We start from the raw sequence: 19,013 nt of genomic DNA, 5'->3' as shown, positions 1-19,013 counted from the left end.
TGTATATAGATTACTATCACAAGAATACGTGAAAAGAAGACGTTTTGTTTTTACCAAAGAATAACATATCATACCCTACCTACCTTTAAACATTAGTTAGTGATGGAAAATGGATAAATGGTGCTATAACACAATGAGTGAAAGTGATAATACAACCACGCATGCATGGCGTAACAGTCTGATGTTGCAAAAGGACTGACGCACCAACCCTCTAATTCACTGCCTAACAAACATTCAGCCCTTCCAGCTACAACTTTTTACACTGTGATGAAACTGATGATGACATCCAGGATCTACTCAGGTTGCAGGGGCTACATGGGCTCGCAATCCTCGCTGCTGATTGGCTGGTGTAAAAGGGATGGGACTGGGAGCCATTAATAAAATCATTCCACACTGGAACTGTCAAACTAAACCGGTGAATGCTGTACTAATACTTAGACAACTTGGGAACACAACTGAATCAAGACAAGAGCAAAATAAGGTAAGAGGATCTTTCATATATAATCTAAACCAAACATTAAACATCATGTGCTTTAGCATTAGTTTAGCAATATAGAATACATACTCAAACCCCTCTTAGTAACAGTTAAAGTCACTGGGTAGCCTACTGTATACTCACGTCCAGGACCCCTCAATGAGTGCGATGCTAGACTTCTATTTCACAACAAATTATCACTGAAACTGAAGCCTTTTAATAGGAACATGTCAAAGTGTGTGTGACCTGTAGCAGGCTCGGGTTCAGGATGAAATGACTGAGGGTGCAGTTGAAAATGGCGAGGGGGCACACATAATTTTATATAGTAAAGCAATATGTACAAACTTAAACTGAGGGGGCAGAATTTGCTATTGAGGGTGCCAGGCCCCCTCTGGCACCCCCGTGGCCTGACCTGTAGCATAGATCAGTGGTTCTCAATCTCAAGGTTTTTGGCTGGGAACCCCCGGAAATGCTTTGGCCATGTCTCGTGACCCCCGCCACATCCCCCTCCCCACCACCAATACAAACTGACTGAAAAATAACCTAAATAATAGAGAAAATATATCATAAATGAATACTGAAACCAGATATAAGTTTATGCATGCACCACGTACATATGTAAACTCTTAATTTCCATTCTCCAGACATTCAGTTGCAATTATCTTTTTCTTTTTTTTTGAAGATTATTTGGGGACCCCCCCAAAATAATTTGGCAACCCCCCCGAGGGGTCGCGACTCGCGACCCACGGGTTGAGAGCCCCTGGCATAGAAGTTGAGAAAAAAAGGTTTTCCAAGCAATCACTGCTGTACTGCATAATACTGTAATGCCTGTTTTTTGGTCAACACTAGGGTAGCCATGGTAACCGTCAAAGTAAGTGTGACTCACTAAAGGGCAGGCCACACCTTGTCTGAGTAGATGAGCTGGGGGCAATTTGTTAGCTGTTCACCCACACACAGCACTCCCCTCTGACTACATATATAACCACCCCTCTACTTTATCACACAGATGCAACAGCACACCCTTCTGACTACCTATCCACCCCTCTACTATCACACAAAACACCCTTCTGACCTCCACTCCTCTACTTTATCACGCAGCTGCAACAGCACACCCTTCTGACTACCTATCCACCCCTCTACTATCACACAGCACACCCTTCCTTCCTAAACTCTCAGAGTTACAAATGTGTAACACTTGTGTATTTCACTGCACATGACGAGCATTTTCTTGAGTCATCATCCCTTATCATCCCTTGGTCTGACCTTCATGGTCCGCCACAAAACAATGAGCAGCACAAATAAGGATTTTGTTAATTCAAGGTCATTTGACAACATATTTATACTTAATTTAACTTAATATATACACACCGTTTCATTCAGCAAACATTGCTTAAATCTTAAATGTGCTGCCATACTGCACTTCAATCTGGGTGTTCAGAATTTGTGTCACTCAGTGATGGTATAGAACAGGGGTTCTCAACCCGTGGGTCAGTCCGTGGGTCTATACTAGAAGATTGTGTCTTTTGTCTGCATGTGATATAAAATACAGCAAATTATACGTTACATCATGTGCTCTGTTTTTCATGAATACCTGAGAATCTGGGAAAATCTTTATTCCATTGATGCCGGTGTAAACGATCTCTTTTATGCTCATCTCACCATTGTTTGTAACAATGCATGTTTTTGATCCTCCCTGCAGACTCAGAGCTCCTCCTAACGTGATGCCTATAGTTGGCGAACTGTCCCATATGATACCCAATCACTTTGTGAGAGTGGGCCAAAGTGTCCGTGTGGACCCTGTTCAGAAGACAGTGATACAAAGTCCCAGTTCCATGGAGCCAACTGACGCTTTCAGTGACCCCGAACTAGATATCGCACTGGACAACCTCAACCACCTCATCATGGAGCTGGATCCCACATTCGAACCCATCGAGATCAACCACAGTCCCACATACCCCAGCCTCCATACAGGTACAGAACATGTCAGAGGTTTAATCTAACAGATAAAATATGCCACTGCCAGGATTATATTCTTCCAAGTATTCTTCAAAAGATAACCAAAATACAGACAGATGTTTAGATGATGACCTCCTTGTGCAGTGTTCCCTCTCATAAAAATGAACCATTACTTAGATGAAATGCAATCTGCAAATGCAAATCTAGAATAATTTAATCAAATTGCTCTGACAACATAGCCAGGGGCTCTCTAAATCCAAATATTATATCCCACTGGATTCATTTTTTCATGGGTAATTTCACCATTTGGCTGTATGGGATTGCTAGACTAAATACCACACCCAGCGTGTGGGACGCACAAAGACACAGTGGAGTTAGTTCAACATGCATGGTCATATCCCCTTATTGCTGATCACATTTTAATTGTATATTGTGCTCTTGAGCTATTCATATATGATACTTCAGTAAAACCTTTGCATAATACGAAACAAAAGTAAGCTCAATTAATTAATGTTCATGTTATTGGCCTGTTTTGAAGGCACAGAAGAACAAATGTAAACGCATACAGTAATCTCTCTAGGCAACTAGATCATGTTTATGTGTAATCAAAGCATGAGCATTACAGTGCTTCCTTAATTAATGTTGCCAAACAATCTGTTATGTGGTCATATACAGATCGCCCCCTGGTTCCTTGTTTGCCTGAAGCCATAAAGCCTCCAAACATTGGTTATTGATACACACAGGCAGTCCAATCATGAATACAGCAACAACGGCAAGTTGAAACTCCTCTGGGTAGTCTTAATATTTTGTAGGAATGAATGGTCTAGGTGGGGATGAGTATGTGCAGGCAGGCAGTATAAACATTCATGTGCACCACACCCATTCTGATTCTGCTAGCCCCCATATCAGTGGGGAAAAATGTGATACTGCTGATGAGTGAACAGGTAAAAAAAATGAAAAAGTTATGCAAGTCTCTGGAATTTTACAGCAATGAATTACAAAAGAGACCAAGAAGACAATCCATTTCTTTATCCATTGGAAATGGTGGCTGCTTTGCCCATGTGCTAAACTTCATAAAGAACATATCTCTGCTGTCCGGAGGAAACCTCATAACTCCAAAATGTTCATTTTTCAGGAATAAAACCTTATATTTTTTAAACGATGCAATACTGCCTCATCAAAGTTGGTGTTGTGACTTTAGATATTGTCGATTACTTGCATGAGAAGGAGAGAGGTGTTTTAGCAGACAGTTTGAGGGTTAAGAGGTTTTGTCCAATGCGTTTTTACTACTTTCCATTGGTTCAATATTTTCGAAACAACACACAGACGTAAAGGGTGTTCAATAGCACTGATTTATGGAATAAAATAAAAAACCTCAAAAATGGAGTTATGAGGTTTTCTCCGGACAGTAACGACAGTATCATTCATAAAGAATAATGGAGAGGTTTCACATGTTTCTAATTGTATGAACAACATCCCACAATGTCCTTTTCCACTAACTGTGGAATGTTTCCCCCTCAGATGACTCTGTCCTGGATGAAGATGTGTGGATGAAGAACTGTGTGTTGGTACCCAGAGGATGCTCTCCTTGTTCCTCATCTCCATCACGCAGTATCCCCATCTCCCCACGCATTGGCTCCAGTTGCAGTCCCCATGGCTCCCTGGTTTTCTCCGGCTCGCCTTCGTCGTCCCGCCCCCCGTTGCCGTGCGGCGTTGTTCACCGGCGAAGTCCTTCCACAAGGAACGAGTTCTCCCTGCGTACGTCATCCAACCGAAACAGTACCATCTCTCTACTCTCCACATCCCCAGGCTCTGACACCAGCTACATGATTGGCAGGTAGAGAGGAAAATTTCTTTGGGATGTGGGACGCCATGGGTCAGTTAAAGCAGAATAACGTTCAATTTAATAATTCAAATAGTCTTTTTCTTTTTACATTTAAATTGCATTTATTTTTCCAGACTCTAAACAAATGAACCAAAAGACTGTCTATGTTCAATGAACATTAGTTATTTTATTCACGTAGGAAGATGACAGCCATATTCAGTTAGGAGATTTGAATTGCAGTATAGGAGTCTTTCTTCTTCTCTCTTACACAGTTGCCTGTCTTTGACCAGTGATGATGGAGACAGTCCAGAGTCCCTCCTCTCTCGTGCATCTGGTTCTTTCAGCAACATGTCCACATTGAGGCCTTTCGATATCAAGCACAGCCCAGACAAGCCCTCGCCGACAAAGCGTACGCCGCTCGGACATTTCCAGGGACAACATTGCAATGGAAGCCACAGCAGCCCTGCCTCGCTATCTGGGTCACTAACAGACATCCCAGTGTTGCTAGTCAACGGGACACCAGAACCACGCTGTCAGCCTCCACCAGGACCAGATGCGATAATACAAGCCATCCATGAGCCCCATTCCAGCCCATCTTCCCATCACAGTGAGTCTACCGTTGTCTCTATAGGGGATACTGTACATCATTAGCTACTGTTTGTACTGTATGTTAATACTAATATATTCTAATATAATTGTACTATATTCTAATCATACAGTATGTTCATGTTTTTTTTTTAGGTTTTCAAGCCCCTTTCCATGGCAGCCAGCCCTCAATGAAGTTTGTAATGGACACATCTAAGTACTGGTTCCGTCCACATATTAATCGAGCAGAAGGTGAGGATCTCAAATAATCTTGCTAGATTTTCAGACATACTGTACGTTGAGAAAAATATGTGTGTAAACATATTTATAGTTTTCCATCATTAAAGATGAACTATGTTGAAGGCTTAAGATTAGTTTTGGGTTGAGTCACATATCAGGCTACGCTGAGGTATACTAGCTCTAGATATATCCTAGTAATTTAATTATTATAGCCATTTCAATATTAAATTATTCATTCCAGCCGAAGCACTAGTGAAGGACAAGGAACCAGGATCCTTTGTAGTGAGAGACAGCACATCGTACCGCGGCTGCTTTGGACTGGCTATGAGAGTGCAACAGGTGCCCGCCAACCTCTCTCCTACAATGCAAGGTACCGTAATCCTGTACAGTTTGACCATTCCAGAAGACCTCTTTGGAAAAAACGCTTTGTATGCAGCTCTAGCAACTTTTTATCAGAATAAATCAGCATAGACTTAAGTGTGAAACAATTGATTAAATAATCAATTAACTGAATGACAGAACATTGTTTTTGAAATATTTGTTTAGAAAATATTTCACAGAGTAACATCGCAACAATGTCATTTTCATCTTTGCACCGTGTTAATTAAAGAAAAGGCTCCAACTGTCCAAGTTTCTCCAATGCCTCTATTGTACTTACTACTAATATCGTTCTCTATCGTGTTCGAGACTGGCTCTCCACTACATATTATTCCCTTGACTCCTTCAAAACCGCTCTCAAAGGGCACCTACGGATGGCTGCAATTCGAAACTGGCCTCTGTAAAATCGGAATCCCCCCCCCCCACCCCATTTCCCCTCACTGTATATGTATCTTTTCCCTTTTTGCTTCCTATATGATGAATTCCTGTTCTGTTCTTTAGCTACATAGAAGTGTCTATTTGTATGTCTCTAAATGTTTTGATGAATTGAACAATGTGGACCCTGTTGTAAACAAGTGTAATGCTTAATTGGGTCGTCCACTCACAGTTAACAGTCTTTGTATTGAGTTTGTGCTTAAAATGTACTGTAAATTCTACAAACTGTTAATAAATATTTCAATCAATCAATCAATCAATCAATATGTACGGGAACTGACCCCACGGGGCAGTGTTCATGGATATCTCTTTAAAGGTCCGCTGACACGCCCCTCGGGAGCTAATAACGGCTATCAAACAATGCTATCATGATTCTGACGTCAGAGTGTGACAAGCTTTCTCCATCGACTTCTATGCGGGCTCGCCGGGCTTGGTGGCCGTAGTAGCATAGCAACTTACTATTTTGGTGTCACATTTAGAGTCATATTGGCTATAAATGTAATTGAAAAAATATATTTTTTCGCACGAAAATCTTCGTTACAATGACATTGAGTTGACGTGTAAGTTTTAGGGTAAACTGTTGCATAATCGCAATTTCGCGTGACGAGTTCCATGTTCTCCGTCCTCCCCCCGCTGACATGGCCTCAAACACGGCTAAGTGCTGAACAGGGCTCCGTGCTGCGGAGCTTCACAGGTTACCACTCTGGTTGGTGGACAACCTTTGAGGTCATGGCAAATGCAGGTTTCCTAAAAAAAGGGTGGTTTGCCCCCTGGGTACCATGCATCATTTTCATTTGACCAACAACAACAAACTGGTTCTAAATGTTCTCCTTTGACAAACAACAACAACAAATTGATTCTAAAGGTTCTAATATGAGAAATAAGGTAAAATAAACATGAAATAAACATGGGGCGAGATATCCGTGCTTTAGGCTTAGAAATGTCATTTCTATGTGAACGTGTATGCTATTTGTATACAGCTGTGACTCTGTCTCCAAGACAATTTTTTCGCAAGGGAGACAAATAAAGACAACCTTGAACCTTGTCACAGGTTGGCAGAGCTGGGTGAGCTAAGCTCAGGCTATGGCTCCACCTCTTTCCTGCCCTGCCTGGTATGGACAGGTCTGTAAAGAAGGATTTTGTGAACGTTTTCTGTGAGACTACTTACGAGTGTCAGCAGCCTATTAATGCACTACAGTGTGCAGTTTAGGGAGCGAGCGTTGACTCGCCCTCTCGGGTTAGCTGTTGTCTTGTTTGTAGGTGAGACTAACAAAATTCCTTGGGGTCAGACGGCCATTAGAGCACACTATACAGGGTATGGTTTATTGAATGGATCCCCATTAGCTGAGGCCGAGGCGACAGCTAATCTTCCTGGGGTCCATATAAAATAGACATACAAAAAGTACATGAATACATGTATTGTTGGTGTTGCGCCAGCTTACACGCCTGTGATGTGGTTCGGTATTGTGGATCTGGGTTCAATGACACAAACAGAACGTGCTGGGTCAGTCGAATGTTTCCCTTTATGTTGGGCAGTCATCATAGCGCACTATACTGTCGTATTTCTGGCGAGGCGTCAGCTCACGCGACAGTGGTGTAGTTCTGTCACGGACAGGACATGCTGTGTCTGTCCGATGTTTGTTTGAAGGCACATTTTGCAGGCATTATAGCGCACTATACTGTCGTATTGCTGGCGGGGCGCCTGCTTACGCGACCGTGGTGTAGTTCTGTCTGTGGATCTGGTTCCCCAGTGACACAGACAAGACGTGCTGGGTCTGCCAGGAAGTATGCCTGAATCTCAGCCATTGGCACACTATAGGGTGTATTGCTGACGGGGTCAGCTCATGCGTCCGTGGTGTAGTTTCACGGTGGAGCCGGGCTCAGTAACACAGCAGAGTGTGCTGTGGCTGTCGGGCAGAGCACACTATACAGTATACAGGGTGTCACGGCGGAGCCGGTCACGCACCTAGGTGTGACTCTGCGGCGTATAATCCGGTTACCGGTCTGAAACCACAGAGAAAGCTCTTCTCATCCAGAGAAGTCACAAAGTCATGGCTATCTAGGCACAGCTAGCCAACACAGGGCGATTTTGTCAATGCCACCGGCACCTGCTTACACAGCACTTCGGTGACCATAAGGGCCTGACCTTATTGAGGAGCTACAGCGACTGGCTTCAAGCTTCCCAGGCAGTAGCAGCGGGCAAGACTATTCTGGTGTGGCGCCATCGGTTGCCACAGTCCGAGCTGCAGCAGGAGGGCCGAGCTCGTCCAATGAAGCTGCCTTGTTAGCCATTGGCCTGGTTAGGCCAGGAGGTCAGTGCATTGCTCCAACAAGCTAAGAAGGCTTGTGCAGATGACCAGATGCAGGAGGTGATGGCAGGAATGCTCCATCATGAGCAACTTGCCTCAACGGCTCATCAGGCTGCGCAACCCCAGTTAGGTTTGGCAGCTCCAGGGGCCTACGGGTCCGGTTGGAAGCCAACTGGCAGGGTATGTGCTCAGCACACTGAGCCCACTCCTCAGTCCTGACAGTCCAGGGAACCTAGCCCCCACTGGCTGTCTCTCAAGACAGTGGCGGTCAATTCAGGTGGACCCCTGAGTAAGTTCCACCATGTCTTAGGTGGGTTGCATCCCTCTCGAGGTCGTCCTCAGACGAGCCCCCCATCGTCGTTTCCAGTCATCCTGGTTCTCCATACATCTGGCCAGTTTGTCTGTACTTTGCGCTCCTGCGTCGTTCTTGAGTACATCCACGTATGTTAGCGTGGGACGTCCTCGTGACCGGTGCCCGTGTGCTGGATCCCACAACTAGTTTGCTGGCTGGCATCTCTTGGCAGTTGAGCCAGCTGGTGCCTCCGCCCCTTAGGGCTGAGGGCGGCCACGGTGCACTGCGTCCCCCCGGCTCCCCTGAACATGCGGCCAGTGCATTATCTGTCCTTTACAGTCAGGCACTATGCGGGCGTATTGCTGACAATGTCAGTTTACATGTAAGCATGTATAGTTACGTCGGTTCACACAGCAGAGTGTGACAAGACTGTCAGGGGGGAGCAGAACCACCAGAAGGGTGTATTATTGTTATCGGAGCCACGGAGTGAGCTCCCTCCTCGTACAGGGGTAATGGGCTATGCCGGTGACCTTGTGACACGGCGGACCACTGTCCCACACAAGGGCAACACAAAGATCACCCAGTTACTGAAGGGTGCTCGCACATTAGGTCGGCAGTCCCCCCACGGGAGGTGGTACTGTCTGCCTTGCGGCATGAGCCAATTAAGCGTTGACACTTGGGTGGCTTCTCGCAGGACAGCATTCTTGTTGTTAGCAGTGTCAGCCACAAGAATGTCCCTATTAGTGCATGAAGGAGGCTGCCACTTAATTCCTACATGGCAAGGTTTAGGTGGTGCTGGCACCAATCCCTGCATTCTATACCATACGGCCTGATCAGAGTACGAGCCAGTCAGCCTGTTGAGTTGCACCCTTCCCACCCTCCTAAGCAGGGTGGTGAAGCAGGATTGCAGTCACTGTTAGGCCCTGTCAGGGCCTCTAATGGGCCAAACTGTCTTAAGCAGATGGTCTCCAAGACTGGGCTCCCTCTTTGGGTTGTGAAACAATCTAGCAGGCATATAGGTTGGCAGGGATGTGGGCTCAATCCGTGCAGGGCCTTGTGGCCCATGCACTGATGACGAGATGTCCCTCTATCTGAGATCTGTGTGACGGACTCTGTGTCGATGCCGTCCGCATTTAGCAAGTTATACCAGTGTGGTATCCATGTGACAGCCAGCACCCTCCTCACTGAGTGGGCTGGGCTCCGCATCAGGACATGGCTTCAACAGTCTGTTGGCCTACTGTCCGACGGGCTGACTTGAGCGGGAGTGCATGACTGCAGACTGCAGTAACCTGGTTACATTTCCCGAATGGCACCCTGGGGCTCAGAGGAGCTCAGGTTAGGGCCCCACCAGTCCTGTTTGGGGGCCAGGCCGTTAGCCCTGGAGGCTCTATGATGAGCCCCCTTAAAATTGTTTAGTCAGTGAGCCTGACATGCTGTCACTCAAGACAGCAGTATTATATAGTCACGTCTGCAAGGAGAAATGTGGGAGTTGCGAGCGCTGTCAACCCATGACACGCTCGGCCGGGTGATGGAGTAGTTTTACACCTCGACCCAACCTTTTCCCCAAGGTTCTCTCAGGGGCACATCTCAATCAGGTGATTGAGCTCTGTCCTCTCTACATGCAGACGGATGAAGTGTGCAGACAGAGCTGGTCACCCACTCTCCTTTCCTCGCGGTGTGTCTTAGAGAGTTCCCGTACATATTGAATAATATGTAGTGGAGAGCCAGTCTCGAACACGATAGAGAACGGAGGGTTACACTGTAACCCAGGTTCTCTGAGTGGAGAGACTGGCTCTCCACGAAAGAGCCGCTCCGAAATTCGTGTCAATCAAGTTAATCGAAGTGGCACTGCACAGATGGGGCTTAAATAGCCCGCTGATTAGCATCTGGGCAGGGCCACCATAGAGAGGATGTGTCTTAAAGAGATATCCATGAACACTGCCCCGTGGGGTCAGTTCCCGTACATATTGAATAATATGTAGTGGAGAGCCAGTCTCTCCACTCAGAGAACCTGGGTTACAGTGTAACCCTCCGTTTACAATTTAACCAAAATGTGAATGCTTATTCAGCTGGGTAACGGTAGCTGGGTAAAATAACGGATTAATATTCTATGAAAATAACCATTGCCAGCCCAACCAGTTTCAACGGTACTAATAGGGATAGATATCTTGGAGTGTTTGCAGTTTTACTTGGTTAACCGTGGCATGATATGTGCGCCAGTACTTGAACAGCTGAACACAAACACATATTGGACCACAGACCACACTGTTGCTATAACAGTGATCTGGAACAATGTCTTTGCCTGCTAACTAACCTGAATGGGCATGTCTTAAGATGCCTACTGATTGTGGTGAGGCAGGAGACAGGCACAGTACTGTCATTAATTTCCCCCACTATATAAGTGTACACTATGTAGACCAAAAGACCAGCTGTTGACGGTGCTGTAGGGTAGGCAATGCGTCCAAATGTTCTATGTATCTGTATGTAAAATAAAGGCATAATATAATAAACATGCATAATTGCAACACAGTTGCAGGATCATAATTACATATTTATGATTAGTTGTGAGACCCAGAAGTTGCTAGTCTCGTATAGTCTGCTAGTCCTAACAACACAAATCACAACAGACCTGTAAAACATAAGATTTAAGTTCTACCCAGGATTCAAACTCGAGTCTCCCGTGTGATGGACCACTCAGCTAAAACAGAATGACGGCTTGGGCAGATGAGAAATGTGAAATAGGCTGTTATTATTACATAGGATGTTATCAGTGACCTTTGTCCTTTATTACATAACAGGAGAAAGCAGCTCAGACCTTGTCAGACACTTTCTCATTGAATCATCTCCCAAAGGCGTCCGCGTCAAAGGCTCCTCTCAGGAACCTTACTTTGGTAAGTATAGGGCATAAAACCACTTAATCACCTACTCGGCCTCATTACACAGTAAAATCCTCAGTGCTCATTTATCCATCTGAAAGTGTACACAATGATACCATGGACCTGAGTTAAAAACTGAGGGTTGTACTGTGTATGTATCCAACTCACTGGCACCTCTGTATAAGCACATATCCTGGTCTTGGTGTGGTCCGTCAGAGTGCGAGTACACAGTAGGGCGTGTTCCTGCAATTAGATTGCCATTACACTCTTGGCTCAATTCAACCTTGGTAGCTCTGCCAACTGGTTGTTCACACTTATCTTGGGTGGAAGCATTGCTGCAAAAGGTGTGAGACTTATGGTAAACCACGACATCATGGTTGTCATGACAACAAACAGAAGTACAGCTGCACTGCAGTATGTGTAGTGCTAAGAGCAAGGACATAAATGGACACATATTGGTCAGATCGGCATTGCGACGTATAGGTGTGACTGAGGGCAGCATACCTCTAGTATTCTTAAAAATTCTAACATTTGGTACAAGTCAGATCTGTAGCCAGCATTGAAACATTCCCTGCCCGACTGTTTCAGAGCAGTGTTTACACAGTATGCTGAAAATAAAGACTCATAATTATAAATGTAGTGTCAGACTCATTTTAGAAAAAGAGCTACATTATACATAAATGCACCATGTCTCTGTACGTCTGTCTGTCTGTACGTACGTGTGCACGGCTGTAACTCGGAACTCGGAACCGTTCGCCCCACCGACTTCAATTAGGAACACACGCGTTCCACACCCCCACAGGGAGTGCAGTGCCTGGTGTCAAGTCCGTCTGACCCACAGTTGTCCAGAACCGCCACAAAAGGCCTCTACCCGGGCTCTGGACAGGGCCCCTGCCCAGGTTCCATATATGGAGCTGGCCTATTCTGACATCACACCACTCCATATTTGGTCATGCTTGAAACAGAACTCCATATGTGGTTCAATAAAAATGTCTCAATAATAAACAATTACTTAACCCAGCGTTTTGTCATTGTTGCAGGTAGTCTGTCTGCCCTTGTCTACCAACACACAATCACTGCGTATGCTTTACCCTGCAAGTTACTGCTCCAGTCACATGGTAGGTCTTACTGAAGATGAATGCAGTTTGTCTCTCTTTGTCATGCGTGTATCTGTGCATAATTTGTGCTATTGTCCACACAGATTTGTGCACAACAGAAGAGAGGACAGAAGACACAGCTTCAGAGGACAAGACTAAAATTGGTGAGACAGACTTTGGCTAAATATCTCTGTTTAAAAAAAACAGCAGACTCTTGTTTGTAGATACTTAAACGTAAGCCAGACACTGATCAGTCACCAGCAGTGTTATATATACTATATATACTACTTTCAGTAATATTATTACTTTTTTCCAGTAATATGTAACTTAACTAGTTACTTTCACATTTTGAGTAATAATACTACATTAACTTTTTTCCAAAAGTAATATTATTACTATTTTCACGAGCCTTGGTGGAACTGTGGGTTTGAGTGTTTATTTATAATGGTAGACTGGGTTTGGGGAGGAGTTGCTTTGCAGACTGCTTATCCGCTGTAGATCTAGACTCTAGAGCGGATATGGAAACGATGCACACTCGTCGGTACGTATGTGTGAAGTATTGGATGCAGAAGGGCGGGCCTTAAACCGTCCGGAACACGGAACAACAACCTAAACTAGAAAATGAGTGTGGTTGCCGCAGTGGCTTACATATGCCCCTCCCACTAATATTGCCCGCCAATTACAATGTCGCGTCACCCCTGTGATCATGCGTAAGTAATTGGGAGGGGATTTAACCCCCGAAATTCATGTTTTTACGACAAACGGTTACATTTGTCGCATTTGCGGCGCCCCCTATGGATGAAAATGGAATTGCTTTTAGAACTTGGTTGATTGAAACACCCCGGACATGTGATTCAAATTTGGGATGGATTGGACATTCCGTTCGTGATTTATGGCATTCTTTGTGATCTAGGCCCCTCCTACTAACTTCGGACGACGATTACGGCCGAACGATATGCACTATCAAAATTCCGCCATGCAAGTTTTCATCGGAAAGGTCCAGAGATCACGTGTACAGATTTTTGTGAGATTTGGACAAAATATGTAGGAGGAAAAGCAAAAAGTGTGTTTTGGACAAAATTCAAATTTGCAGGATTTTTTTCCCTGACGAAAATGGGCGTGGCCTATATGTGGAAATGCATCATGACCCAAGGAATCCATGGAAAAAAAAGATTTTACGACTTACGGTTCAAGAGTTATAGGGAAAAACGTAAAGTGGGCTGTTATAGCGCCACCATGAGGCCGACTGATGTAATTCCTTTTCAATTAATTTTCATAATTATTATGAACCTCCCTCCCAAGTCTTGTAAATATGGCGCTTACGGTCTCCAATGGAAAAAAATACTTACATTTAGTCTTCGATTTCCCCATTATAAGTCTATGGAGAACTAATTAATTAATATCAATTAAACTATACAACTATACAAGCACACGATTCCCGATGAAGCCGGTCAATTTGACATATGGCTCGAGTGTGTGCGGCAAAAACTGTGTGAGGAGTAGTGCGTCAAAGTATCCTCATTTACAGTAACTAGAGTCTGGTTGCCCTTCGGGGCAACCACACTAACTAGTGTGTGTAACTCGTTAGACTGCACTGTTAGAGAGAAGAGACGTAAACAAACAAAGCATGGAGGAGGTGGAGGAGACAGAGACACCGGCACAACAAAGCGTTATAACATTCAATACTTGGAAGTATTCGCATTATTTTGAGTATGTCCGTGATCAAGACGAGATGAACATTATTGTCCGCTGCAAGTTGTGCATACGGAAGAAGCTATATTCCACGTCGAAAAAATCTACTTCTAATCTATGTGTACAAATGGATCCATCACCATGAGTTAAATAAACACTGCAGAATAGGGGAGGGGGGACTGCTAATGTTGAAAATGCAAAGTAAGACTTTTGGGGACAAAATATGCAATTACTGGGGGCGAGAGAAAAAAGTAATAAGTAAAGTAATAAGTAACTAGTTACTTTTCTCAGGGAGTAATAAGTAGTGTAACTTTATTCCTTTTTTTTAGAAGTAATAAGTAATAAGTAGTATATTAGTGTTAAAGTAATATTTTGCCAACACTGGTCACCAGGGGGTCAAAAACACTATTACACTATTAATAATGTACTCTGCTAGAAACCTTATTTATCCCAAAGACAATTGCAGGTACAATAATGATAAAAAATGACATTATAGCCCAATAATACTTAGAACTGAATATAACTGCACTGTAATTTCTAAGCCTCACCTGTGGTGGGTCTGTTGCACAACCTGCATCTCCCATCTCCTGCTGGTACCTGGATAGGCTACTGCTTCTCCACGTACCTTTTTGAATGATACATTGATGAATAAAGAGAAAAGATAAGCTAGCTCTGCTAAATATGCACAGTAGGATACTATAACTGCTTTTAATGCACCCCAAACAAACTTAGGTAAGGCGGCGCCTATGTAGCCTACCTTTAGTTTATGTACCATTTTTACAGCTTGGCTAACTTGGAAATGCATATGAGTGGAGCACAGGGCACAGGGCAAAAGGTCAAAGGAGTCACTGACCATTCACCCACAAAATACAAAATGCATAGAAAATACCTATCACCATCATTTAATTTCCATGTTTATCCTTATGCCATGACAGAATAATGAATATCTGGTGGCACTGAATGTCTGCACAACATGAGTTTGGATGTAGGTTCTTAGAGTATAGTGTAGGGCGGCTAAACACTAATGCTCCTTCAAACCAATGATATGTCGGACCAAAGTATGCTCCCCTGTTATTTTGTTAGGAATAGGAACACACAACACAATAGACATTTTACATACGGTGAACACAAGCACCCTCTAGTGAATATATTTAGCATTACATTGCACTAGCATTAATTACCTTGTTTTGGTGCACCACCTGGCACCTGGCTCGCGTATCCTGCAACTGTATGTCCATTTGTCCCCTGATACTAGCCTACTACTACTACTACTACTACTACTAATAATAATAATAATAATAAAAAACATTCGGCGAATTTGCTCGCTAGGCTATGACTGAATATAGGCTGATAGCCTACTGTGACTCTGTGAGCCTACTGTGAGACAGTCTGTCAGCTTGCTTGCAGGTGTCAGTCAGATAATATTAGCTTGCTTTTGTGAACAAAGTAAGATAGAACACTTCAGGAGGTTGTTGCTATGGTTGTTGATAGTCGGTAGAGTGGCAGCCATGATATTGACAATTTAAGTGATAAGGCATATGGCAAACAAACTTGTGTAGTGTAGCAAGCTTCTTGGATCTGGCAGCGTCAGGTTAATATGGCTGAGGCTCTGTGTCTTTTCCGTAGCCGAGGTCATGGGTAGAAGCCATGTTAGCCAATTAACATGCACAGCAGCAACTAATTATGCCCATAATTCTGCCAATATTCTGAAACATGGTTTGTCACTGTGAGGTATGGTAGTTTTTTCTTTCTTTTTTACGCAGGCCAATACTATATTCTAAGTAGCTACTTAAAACCATAATATAGTATCATTAGTAATCCCTGCCTAGTGCCTACTACTACTACTACTACAAATGTGGAGCGTCTTTGAAAGATCTATTGCAAATTATGTGATGATGATACCACGTACAGTAGGCTATCCTCCAAAACCTATGCACTCACTTACTTTGGAGGAGACAGGGATGATTTCATGAATCGAGCTTTGGGGCAATTTAATGATCCATATGCCAATGCACTGTCCTATGTGTCAGATAAATACTTAAGAAAGAGCCATAACTATGGGAAGAACATATTATCCTTTTTTAAAGAGTTTATTTTTTGTTGCTTTTTGCCTTTATTGATAGATTACAATAGTATTGGCAGGAAACAAGGAGAGATGGGGGGTGACAGTGACACGCAGCAAAGGTCATGGATGATCAGGACTCAAACCTGCGACACGCTGTCAGGCTGAATTGCCAGTCTAGGTGCCCAGACAGCTATGCCAGCCACCCGGGCCTCTATTATCTTTATTAACTTTAGGGTACAAGTTAACTTTAGAGCTCTAAAGTAGCCCCTAGGCCTGTACAATGAACCTAACTTGTTATCTTTTCCATAGCTTCCAATTTCCTCTACCTGAATGCTGTCTCCACTGAGATGCTGACTGGACCATGTGCTGTCGAAAGGGCAGTATCTTCTACCCTCCAGAAGGATTCTAGTGCCATCACACCTACCATAGTCAATCTGAAAGTGTCCTCGAAGGGTGTCACATTGACAGACATTCAAAGGAAGTAAGTAAAATAGCATCACACAGTGAGCAGTAGCCATCATCATCATTATAATTTTGTTATACATTATGTTTTTACTGCAGGTTTTTTTTTATCACGTTTAACAAAAGTGATTCTCCTCACAGGCTTTTCTTCAGACGTCATTACCCAGCTCACCTGTTGAGCTACAGTGGGGAAGATCCTGAAAAACGACAGTGAGTAACCCTAGAGAACAGTATGACTTCTGTTTAACAAAATGTTTCTAACAGATTATTTAGCGGTGGTGCTACTAGCTGTCAGCAGATGCTTGAAGGTTTGCTTTGACCGAAACGTTGCTTAAAGGTTTTATGACATTAATTTTCATTTCTTTTTCTTTTTCTTTTTTCTTTTAGGTTTTATGACCTCAATTACACCGAAAAAACCTGAACTTTGAACATTCAGTGGATTTTCTGTGGTCTGAAGTTTTCTTTGGGTTTTTTTGGGGCTTTTGAGCTACAATGAAAACAGGCAACACAGTGAAACAGTGACATCTGCTGGCAAATCCCATTGACATATATGGGATTTGCAGTAAGTGATGTCACTTACTGCCGGCAAATCAGAGCACCTGTTTGAGCCAGAAAACCCCAGATCACAGAAAATCTACTGAATGTTAAAAGTTCATGTTTTTTGGGTGCAATTGAGATTAGAAAACCTAAAAAAAACAAGAACAATTCCAAAACCTTTTTTTTAATGTCACAATCCCATTGTTCATATTGCAAGTGCAGACGGTGTGCTACATGTAACATTTTATATTGTCCTTTCTTTTGCTCTCTCAGGTGGCTGAATGATTCTGGTGTCGGTGCAAGGTAATCCCTCCCAACATTTATCAGCTTGCCTCATCTGTGCTATTATTTTGAGCTCATTATTTTCATGTGAACGAGGGGAACAATACTGTAGATAGATGATGATCATGTATCTTTTTCCGCCTCCAGGATTTTTGGCATTGTGGCAAAAGGAACAGAGGCTGGCATGGAGAATGTGTGCCACGTCTTTGCAGAATATGATGCTCTTCAGCCCTTCACCCAAACTATTGAGATGATTGAGAGTGCCAAGCCATAGTCCAATGAAGGGAGAGGGAATGAGATGACAGTCCACAGCACTTTTGAAGTCCTATACTGTTTGTAATATACACACTTTGCACTGGAAAACAGGCCAACTGAGTAATTAATTGTTACTCTAGTCTATCAGCTGTTATGCAAGAGCAAGCTGCCCCTAACATACGATTTCACAAATATGGCTTATAAAATGTGACAATTATTACTATTGAATTACATATGCTATACAATCATATGTAATCATAGGTAATTCAATTAATAAAATTACATGCTGTAATATTAAAATAGTTAAAATAATCATAGTTATGTTATCTAAAGCAGCATTCTTGTGTTAAATGTAATGTTTCTCAGGCAAAGTGAGAGGGAGAGATGTTGTAGTAAATGTTGATCTTTTTGACACTTTAGCAATATACTGTACCGTAATAATATATGCAAGTCACTGTATTGCAGACTGCACAGATCCTGTGATGATTCTTCTTTTTTTTTTACCAAAACGTCTAATATTTATATTTATTATGCACTTATTCTTGTATTGTTATACATTTTGGATCATAATAAACCTATTGATCTGTAGTTTGACTCTGTGCGTGTGTATGCACGAGAAAGAAGCTATTTTGTTCTTCTTTCCACCACCGATGCACCCGTCATAACAATATTTAAATCTTACACTGAATCAAAGGAGAAAACCATTACCTTCTTCTAACTTCTAAGAACACACCAAACTGCACATTTAGAGCTTTTATTTTAAATGATAAATTGTTAGATAAAAGCACAATCCTTCATTCTGAAGTTAAAGAGCCTCTCAAAATGAAAAAAGAATATAATTCAAGTGCTCCATGAGGCAAAGCTAAATCAACCACAGGAAGTACTGCATAGATAATATTTCTTAAATATTTGTACACATTCAGAGGCACCCAACTGCAATGCACAATGGTTCATTTTGTAATGTGAATCTTTGGTGCCAACTCAAAATATAGCACAAAACTATGTTTGTTATCAATCTAATAAGACATAATTTATAATACACCACAATTCCAAAGTCAAACGCTGAAGATACTGCAGTGTTAACTATTTACAAATACTGCCCTCTTCTGGTCAAAGTCAGACACAAAAGTGGGAGCTAGAAGCCTCACTGCTAATAAATTCACAGTGAGTGTTTTGGGGACAATGCATCTTCTTGTCTACATTATCAGTTTATGCTGCCAGAGGATCATTTCTTTTTTTTAGTGCTAAGGCT

The 19,013-nt window shown here is 43.0% G+C and overlaps 1 protein-coding gene across 1 annotated transcript; it reads left to right on the top strand.

Annotated features, from left to right (window-relative positions):
• Positions 1 to 401: 401 nt before the first annotated feature.
• Positions 402 to 18,349, top strand: LOC310859071 (tensin-4-like). Its single transcript, XM_083765443.1, has 13 exons — positions 402 to 481; positions 2,175 to 2,446; positions 3,953 to 4,268; positions 4,529 to 4,863; positions 4,998 to 5,093; positions 5,323 to 5,451; positions 11,294 to 11,386; positions 12,412 to 12,489; positions 12,573 to 12,632; positions 16,535 to 16,706; positions 16,829 to 16,897; positions 17,498 to 17,527; positions 17,654 to 18,349. Exons 2-13 carry the CDS (start codon positions 2,197 to 2,199, stop codon positions 17,778 to 17,780), a joined length of 1,755 nt encoding a protein of 584 aa, XP_083621569.1. The 5' UTR covers positions 402 to 481; positions 2,175 to 2,196; the 3' UTR covers positions 17,781 to 18,349.
• Positions 18,350 to 19,013: the final 664 nt, after the last annotated feature.

Source organism: Protomyctophum parallelum (assembly GCF_964188405.1).
Source record: "Protomyctophum parallelum genome assembly, chromosome: 5".
In the NCBI taxonomy this organism is placed as follows: Eukaryota; Metazoa; Chordata; class Actinopteri; order Myctophiformes; family Myctophidae; genus Protomyctophum; species Protomyctophum parallelum.
The sequence above is the reverse complement of the archived record's forward strand: the minus strand, read 5'-3'. Positions and strand labels throughout refer to the sequence as shown.

Coding starts and splice junctions, on each gene's coding strand:
- LOC310859071 (XM_083765443.1), top strand. CDS start 2,197: ATGCCTATAGTTGGCGAACTGTCCCATATGATACCCAATCACTTTGTG. Junction 5,094..5,322: donor ACATATTAATCGAGCAGAAG/GTGAGGATCTCA, acceptor TATTCATTCCAG/CCGAAGCACTAGTGAAGGAC. Junction 16,707..16,828: donor TTGACAGACATTCAAAGGAA/GTAAGTAAAATA, acceptor TTCTCCTCACAG/GCTTTTCTTCAGACGTCATT.